The 8,851-nt window shown below is 39.0% G+C and overlaps 1 protein-coding gene across 1 annotated transcript in view; it reads left to right on the plus strand.

Annotated features, from left to right (window-relative positions):
* Nucleotides 1-8,834, plus strand: part of LOC109210525 (protein MICRORCHIDIA 1-like) — a 26,090-nt gene extending 17,256 nt beyond the window's left edge. The window contains exons 15-18 of the mRNA XM_019373953.1: nt 6,509-6,743; nt 6,946-7,034; nt 8,459-8,501; nt 8,612-8,834. Of these exons, the coding sequence (XP_019229498.1) occupies nt 6,509-6,743; nt 6,946-7,034; nt 8,459-8,501; nt 8,612-8,719 (475 nt within the window). The 3' untranslated portion in view covers nt 8,720-8,834. The remainder of the gene's footprint in view (nt 1-6,508; nt 6,744-6,945; nt 7,035-8,458; nt 8,502-8,611) is intronic.

The following is an 8,851-nucleotide window of genomic DNA, read 5'->3' on the forward strand; positions in this document are numbered from 1 at the left end:
AATATTTATTTATTTATTTATTTATTTTTTTGCAATCGCCTCACCAGAGTATTTTCAAAGCATTTTGATTACCATTATATGCAAAATCTCTTTTTTTCTTAGCTGAAGAGTTTAACAAAACAAGATTTTCTTTTTCTTAGCTGAAGCTGTTAACAAAAACTTTATCTGCTTTGGCCTCAGTTTAACCCCTTCCCCCTCCCAATGGGAAAAGAGAGAAAAATAAAGAGGACAAACATTTGAGTTGACCTTGAAATTCATGAATAAATGTTGGGATTTATGCGGGCATGTAGGGGCATCCAAGCTTTGCAGTTGGTCTGAAATGAATTTTGCTGGACTTGTGATTACTTTAATAGATAACTTTTCTAAGTTAAACTTGAAATTGCCTATTGCTGATTATGTTCTTCTGGGTTTTCTTAGCCATTCTGGAAAGTTACTGCAGATGGTTCTTCCAAAGGAAATGGTGTTGTTGGTATGTATTTTAAGTTCTATTCAGACTCACTCTACCCATTACGACGATGATGTACTCAATTGCCCTTGACTCAGGTGTTCTGGAAGCAAATTTCATAGAACCTGCACATGACAAGCAAGATTTTGAAAGATCATCTCTGTTTTTCAAGCTGGAGACTAGGCTAAAGCAAATGGTGATGGACTACTGGTATGTTCTATACCGTAATTTCAGATATTTAACAGGAGTTAATTATCTTTTTGTGTGTTCAGTTATGTAAATTTGTTGGTCATATTTTCAATTCCTGTTGGTTTATTTTTTCCCTCCTTTTTTCTGGATGAAATGGGGGCTGTGGAAAGAGAGGTTCTGCTTGTACTTTGTTGTGTGCATTTGCAAGTCTGAGTACTACATAAATCAACTAAGCTTTACCAGTTCAAATGTAATTTCAATGTAGTACATAAATATACTTTTTGATTGAAAGGGGAAACAGATGTAGTTCAGTGGTAATTATGCCTTCAATTCGCGAGTGGGCTGTCAAAGGGTGGCTTGTTTTGAAGAACTTGTACTGCAAAATGTAAATAGCAACTAATTATCATAGTTTAAGTTCGGTCGGGACCCACCGTTGCGGACCGCGAGGGGTGCCTAACACCTTCCCCTCAAGGTTATTTCGAGCTCTTACCCTAATCTCTGGTAATACAAACTAGTCTAAGAGTTAATTGCTCTAGGTGCCCTAACGCACCATAATCCGTTAGGTGGCGACTCTTCAAACACCCAATTATAATTTCAATGTAGTACATAAATATACTTTTTGATTGAAAGGGGAAACAGATGTAGTTCAGTGGTAATTATGCCTTCAATTCGCGAGTGGGCTGTCAAAGGGTGGCTTGTTTTGAAGAACTTGTACTGCAAAATGTAAAATAGCAAATAATTAAACATGTAATTCTGACCTCGCGTCTGACTTCAGATGGTTCTGATTCATTTTGTTGGCTAATCTGAGTAATATTCAAATGGGCTCATGCTGAGAGATTTAGAGCCCGTTTGGACATAAGATTTTTCACTTTTTTCCAAAATAAGTGTCTGGCCATAAAATTTCCAATTTTCACTTGAAGATGAATTTTGGAATTTCTCGAAAATTTGAAAAACTCCAAAAAGCTGTTTTACAAAATTTTCACTTAGATCACTCACAAAACTTAAAAAACAACCCAAAATTATATTCATGTCCAAACACAACTCTAATTTTCAAATAGCATTTTCACTTGAATTTTTTTTTCCACTTTTTTTTGGAATTTTAAATTCTTATGCCCAAACGCCCACTTAAAATGTTAAACTAATAGAGATCTAGTAATTCTCACTTTTTCTTTAAAACTCTCTCATAGTCAAACCCTGCTTCAAGTCATGAGCTAGCTATAGCACATGTAGCCAGTCTTGATTGTCAGTGCTCCTGCCAAGATTATACCCTCTTGATCTTGCTTACTGAGAAAATACAATTAAACGTTCCATCAGATAAAAAGGGGGTGGGGTAGAGGTTATACTTTATTTTTCCAGCTTAAGGTATCCTTGGCTGTACTTTTCTCCTCTATTTTTTTTTGATAGGTAGCTGAAAGAATTTTATTGATGTAAAGAGGGGACCAACTTTAAGAAAAAGTTGGATAGGAGTACATCTAAATAACTTTACAGAGAGGGTAAAGAACTAAGAAACTCAGCCAACACCTCCGACTCTAAAACATTTGTCGAGGTTATGCTGCACCAAAAATTAAGCAAAAATATACATTTGTGCTTTAGATTAACTACATTGTCCTTTTTGATATCAAAAACTCTAGCATTTCTCTCCATACGACCCACCAAACTACTGCTGGGATAGACTTCCAGATGTAACCCGACGCTTTATGCATATCCTGTTTGTGCCATGAGAGGAGAAAATCAACCGTGGTCCTAGGCATGCACCATTTGATACCAACATGACACAAAATAAAAGGTCAAATCTGACTAGTGAAGCTGCAATGCAGAAATAAGTGGTTCACATCTTCCCAATCCCTTCCGCGTAGCGAGCAACAATTACAAAGTATTTTGCCTTTCTTTTGCAAGTTGTCCAGAGTAAGGCATTTTCCATGAGCTACCAACCAAGCAAAATTTCTGACTTTGTGAGGTGCCTTACTTTCCAAATAGCCTTCCAAGGCCAAAGGGATTGTGAAGGTGTATCGATAAGAGTGTGATAGCAGCTTCGAACGGAGAAGAGACCTTTAGAGTTGGAATTCCAAAGTATTTTGCCTTTCTTTTGCAAGTTGTCCAGAGAAAGGCATTTTCCATGAGCTACCAACCAAGCAAAATTTCTGACTTTGTGAGGTGCCTTACTTTCCAATAGCCTTCCAAGGCCAAAGGGATTGTGAAGGTGTATCGATAAGAGTGTGATAGCAGCTTCGAACGGAGAAGAGACCTTTAGAGTTGGAATTCCAGAAAAGAGTCTGAATTTGAGCCCAGAGGAAGAGAAGTGTTGAGTAGCTCCAAAAGCCGTGAGAATTCTTCAACTTCCCAGTCATTAAAGTTCCTTCTGAAGGGGATGAACCACCCTTGGTTCTGCCATGAATCTGCTGTGGACAAGAGAGGGCTAGAAGCTAGTTTGAAAAGAAAAGGGAACAAATCCTTCAGAGAAGAATGGCCAAGCCATGCATCATGCCAAAAATAATTTTCCTTCCATTACCCACCCTGAATGAAGAGTGATCCCCCAGCAAATCCCATAGAGCTCTAATATGTTTCCAGACTCCGAGGCCAAGAGGTGGAGAAAGGATGTTAGTAGTCCACGCTGAAGATAAACCATATTTAGAGCAAATAACAGATTTCCAGAGGGGTTCTTCTTCTGAATTGAAACGCCAAAGCCACTTTCACAATAAACTTTTATTGTGAAGTCTCAAATTTTTAACGCCCAAACCTCCCATTTCCTTAAATAACAGTATTCCATTTGACGAGGTTGTAAGCCTTCTTTTCCTTGTTCCATCGCCATAAGAAATCCCTTCGAGCCTTGTCAAGCTTATCGGAAATGGATGCGGGAAGGGGAAATAATGACATTGTATATGTGGGTAAAGCATCTAGAACACTGTTGATAAGGGTTACTCTTCCATCCAAAGAAAGATACTGCCTTTTCCAATTGGACAATCTCTTTCCGCATTTTTCCAGAACTCCATCCCAGATGGAAACCGAGGTAGATTTTGTCCCTAGGGGGAGACCTAAATAAGTTGTAGGAAAGGAGCCAATGGAGCATCCTAGAATATCAACAAGGAACTGGATATTCTGAACCTCAATTACTGGGAAAAGCTTACTCTTCGAAAAATTTATGTGAAGACCGGAGATTGCCTCAAAGACCAGTAGAATAACCCTCAGATAAAGTATTTGAGAACTTTCAGCATCACATAATATGAGGGTATCATCCGCAAAAAGGATATGAGATATGCACAAAGAATTAAAAATCCTAACAGATGGAGAAAAACCTCTAATCCATTGTTGAAGTACAGCAGTCCTAATCATATAGTTCAACCCTTCCATGACCAATATGAAAAGGACAGGAGATAAAGAGTCTCCTTGCCTGAGTCCTCTACCATTAACGAGGATGGAAAACTTGACAGTGGAGATGCAAAAAGAAATCCAATTGATCATTTTTGCCCAAAGCCCATATTAGCCAAAAGAGATAAGGGAAAATTCCAGTTCACGTGATCAAAGTCTTTCTCAATGTCAAGTTTGCAGGGGTACCTTGTCTAGATCTAGAGTCTAAACACTCATTGGCTATAAGGGCTGCATCAGTGATCTGTCTCCCCTTAATGAATGCCAATTGGTGAGGAGAGATGAGTTTCCCTATAATCTTCTTTAGCCTAGCTGCCAAGACTTTGGAGAGAATCTTATAAAAGCTACCCACAAGACTGATGGGTCTGAAATCACAAACTTCTTTAGCCCCCACTTTTTTAGGAATGAGAGCAATAAAAGTAGCATTGAGACTCCTAAGGAAATGTTCTTTTTCATGAAAATAATGCAAGGCATTAAGGAAATCATTTCTTATGACGCTCCAGAACTTCTGATAAAAACCCATCGTGAAACCATCTGGCGCTGGTGCTTTATCTCCTTCACATTCTTTCAAGACCGCAAGAATCTCTTCTTCAAGAAAAGGTTGTTGGAGTTCTAAGTTATCTTCCATAGAGATGCGTGGGCAGTCTGGATAAGACCAGGGGAGCTTCGAGGGTTCATCTTCACTATACAAGGATTTGAAAAAAGCCAGAATGTCGTTGTTAATAGATTCTTCATCCGTGACTGACCTACCATTAATAACCAGGTTATCAATGTGGTTTATATCTATGATGAGCATTTGCCATTTTATGAAAGAAACTCGTATTGTTGTCTCCCTGTTTTAACCAGATACTTCTAGACTTTTGTCTCCAAAAGATTTCTTCTTGTTTAGAAATCATCTCCAGCTCCATTTGGTACCCATCTCTTATAGCAAGTTCATCATCAGTGAGACTTCTAACACCAACCACATATGTTCAAACTTGAAAGAAGATTTAGCATTGTTATTCCACTGATTACATTGAAGAAGCAGAGGGGAATGGTCTGAGAAGACCTTGGGGAGTAAAGATTGTTTGGTAACCAAACGATTCATCCCATGCCGAGCAAAATAAAAATCTGTCAATTCTAGATACATTGGAAGAAATGAAACTTCTAACCCACGGGAATTGACCACCCACCAGGGGAGGGTCATGAAGTTCTATTTCTTCAACAAAATCTGAAAAACCAGACATACTAGGAGAGCTACTATGATTGTGTCTATGTTCCGACGGGAATCTAGTGACATTGAAGTCTCCACAAATAACCCAAGGACCCTTTTGTAAACCTCTGGCAGCAGCTAATTCCAGCCAAAGGTCTTGCCTTTCTGCTCTACTGAGCGGGCATAAACGCCCGAGATAACACCGGAAAAACTAGTTAGAACACTGGAGAAAGAGATGGAAACTGAAGAGTAGCCTTTAAGCAGGGAGGTGGCTGACCAAAGTCGTTTGTCCCAAAGAAAAACAATACCCCCTTTCAGTGTTGTCAAAGGCGCGCTTAAAGCGCGCTTAAGCCCTGTAGCCAGGCTCAAAACACGTTGAGCGCTTCGCCTCGCTTTGTGGGCGCTTTAGTGTCGCATCAAAGCTCTAACACATACTTTTCCTTGCCAATGAGTGTAATCCTGAAAAGGCGACCTTAAACAATTGATATTTCACTTTATCCTGAATTTTTTTTTTTTAAATTTCTTTGTCCATATGTTGGTTATTCATGCTTATAATGATTATTCTTGGACTACTGTGCATATTTTTACTTTTTCTCCCGTTGCGCCTTTTTTCATTAAAGCCCACGCTTTATTTGCGCTTTGCGCTTAAAGCCCCAACGGACCTTAGAGCTTTTTTGCGCTTTTCGCCTTTGATAACACTGCCCCCTTTAGTGCCATCTGCTTCCAGCGCCAAAAATTGCACCCAACGGTCAGCCCACAATTTGCGCGCCATTTCGATGTTCCACTGCTCAATTTTTGTTTCTTGAAGGAAAATAATATCAGGCTTCCATATTCTGAATAGGGAATTCAAGTGACCAATTTATCCATGGAGTTAAGTCCATGAACATTCCAGGATAGGATATTGATCTTCATTCGATACAAATCCTGGGGACCGACCTTCCTTTACCACTGCTAACACAACCATCATAATTGATGTGACAAACCAAATTTTTAACCTCATAGCTTCCTCGTTTTCTATTAGAATGTGGAGAAGGAGATGGAGAGAATTTCTTGGGGACGGTCCTGTCCTTCCCAATTTTTGTCAGTGTTGACAAGATTTCCTCCTTTGCTACATCACTTTTGATTCCCAAAATTTTCATAATTCTGGGAGCATTCCTTTTAATCCACACCGTCTGTTCCATCTACCTACTATTCCTTCTACAAAACTACTGCCAAAATTGTAATTTCTCATCATCATTGTATTTTATCAGTGTTAGTCACTAAACTAGTAGTACTTCCCAACTTGTGATGTAGTCATGTCTCTTGTGATCATAATGCAGGAAAGGTCATTGTCACCTGATAGGACTGAAGCCTCTTGAACCACATTTGCAAAATCTTCAGAGAGAGCAAGCGGCTAATGCTCAAATACAGTCGCCAACTATTAACTATCAGCCAGTTACCGGCCTTGCAGCTCATCCCAGGCCAGATTTCCGTTCTGTGCAGAGTGACAAAGTGGGAAGAACCAATTCCAGTAGGGAATTGCCAGCTGTACAACCTATCACAGGGAATGCAACTGTAGGACCTGGTTCTTTCTTTTCTCGGCATTTATTTGAGTTACTTTATCGTCTATGCTGGTTTTGCATGGTTGAGAAGTTAATGTGACTACATTCATGTTCCTAAAGTTATCAAATGTCTGGTTGAATAATGTCAATTTATTATAACAGCACAAAAACGGGGTTGAATGTTTCATTTTTTTTCTTTAATGGAACATTTGCAGGGATCTGTTCAAAAAGATACACAACTAGCCAGTTCAAGTTGCATGTCAATTGATCAGATTTGTGAAGAGAATATCCAACTCTTTAGGAGGTACATGCTTCTTTAAAAATATGCCCTCTTTAAGATACAGCCTCATGGCATATAGTTAACCTTGCATAATTGATTAATCAATGATGAATTTATACACTTAAAAGAGTCATTTGGTACCTCATATAGAATAAGGTGGGTGTATCTCTTCAGATTGGATCGTTGATAACAGGATTCTTGGCCATATTGGATAAGGTGGGATTATATCCACCCAGATTGTATTTCTATTAGGGAATTGTAGGCCAAATTGAAATCTTTGTCCTACGTATGCTATGCTGGAGTAGTCAGATAAAATCTTAGTACAAAAATGACCTTAGATAGTGTTTAGCAATATCATATATTTGTTATCAAAAAGTTGAAGGAAGAGAACAAATTTTAAGCCTTTTGCTACTGTAGAACTCTTCTACATCTGCATTAGTGTGATTTTCGTTTGTGTCCTTCTTTGGCTTGCAATTGCTTTTTTTCTGTTACTAATCTCTCTCTTCTTTTTCTTTTCAATAACTACTTCCTTCTTTTGGTGCGTCTCTTCTTCGTTTGTTAGTTATGCTTTCGGGCTTATCTTCTGGTTCTCTCGTTGCTCATTCTTGTTGACAAAGTGTCACGATGCAAAAAATGAAGGGTCGTGGCCTGGGTTGGCTTACCAGGCAAACCCTGTACCTTGTGCTAAGACAAGCTAAACAGTTATAACCACGAAATATAACAAAACAGCAGAATATGAACGATCTTTGGCCCGCTCTGCCAGTATTGTCAAACCTGGTCAGAAAATACATTGTAGGAGCTGCACATGATTAATCGTTGACAAGTTCTGATGGAAATTAAAGAATCATGATGTGATGTAAAAAGTCATCTCCTTCATTAGAACAGAATAAAAGCCTTCAACATGGTGGGTGGCAGGAAAATCATTGTCTAGCAATCAATGAAGCTTGGAATGGACCATGAAAGAATTGAACTGAAATCCCAATAGAGACAGAAAATGCTAGGTGATTCTTCCCATATATCTAAGCCTTGGTAGACAGAATTGTCTGGCACTTGGTGCAAGGCAACAAGTACCCTGTGGGTTAGTTCAGGTGTGCGTAAGCTGGCATGGATACCACCATTATTTAAAAAAAAAGATTAAGGGTTGCAGCGTAAAGCAATTGAATTTGAGGGGAAGAAGATTCTGCAGAATTCATGCTACTGTTTCCTCTCGAGTTTGTTGATAAATGGATGAGTGACAACCGCATGTTGCTTCTTGTGGCATGAGCCTTCCAATATGAGTACATGATTAATGTTTTGAACCTTTGGATTTGGTTTTGCACTTAAATTTGCCTTGGAGATTTAAAGATATAAGCTTCTCGTCCTTTTGGCCTCCTCGTGTGATCACAAAATGTTTAGCAACTAAACTGATTGGTCCTACCAGTTTAACACTTTGAATCTTTGTTCGACAGGTGTGAGTCATACATCCAAAGGGAAACCGAGTTGAAACGTACAGTATGTAGCACTTCCATGCGGAGCATGTTATTGAACTTAGTCTAGTGATGCCACCTTTTCTATCTAACATATTTGTCTCAATTTTATTCTGTCCGGTTGGATTGACACAGATAGAGGAGCTTGAGAAAGAGTTAGAGGACACTAAAAAGAAATCTGCCGATCTTTCTTCACGCCTGGAAAGTCAGAAAAAGCTTAAACTTCTGAAACAATTTGGGTAGAAGGCATAGCAAAGGGTCTATCCTCTCATGAATTGTATGCATTCGGCTTGATCATGTTGAATTGATAACCGTAGGCTTCTCGGTGCCTCTTCCAGGGAAAATCTTCAACCTTCCATTTCTTTGCCCCCCCCC

Source organism: Nicotiana attenuata, chromosome 2 (assembly GCF_001879085.1).
Source record: "Nicotiana attenuata strain UT chromosome 2, NIATTr2, whole genome shotgun sequence".
NCBI lineage: Eukaryota > Viridiplantae > Streptophyta > Magnoliopsida > Solanales > Solanaceae > Nicotiana > Nicotiana attenuata.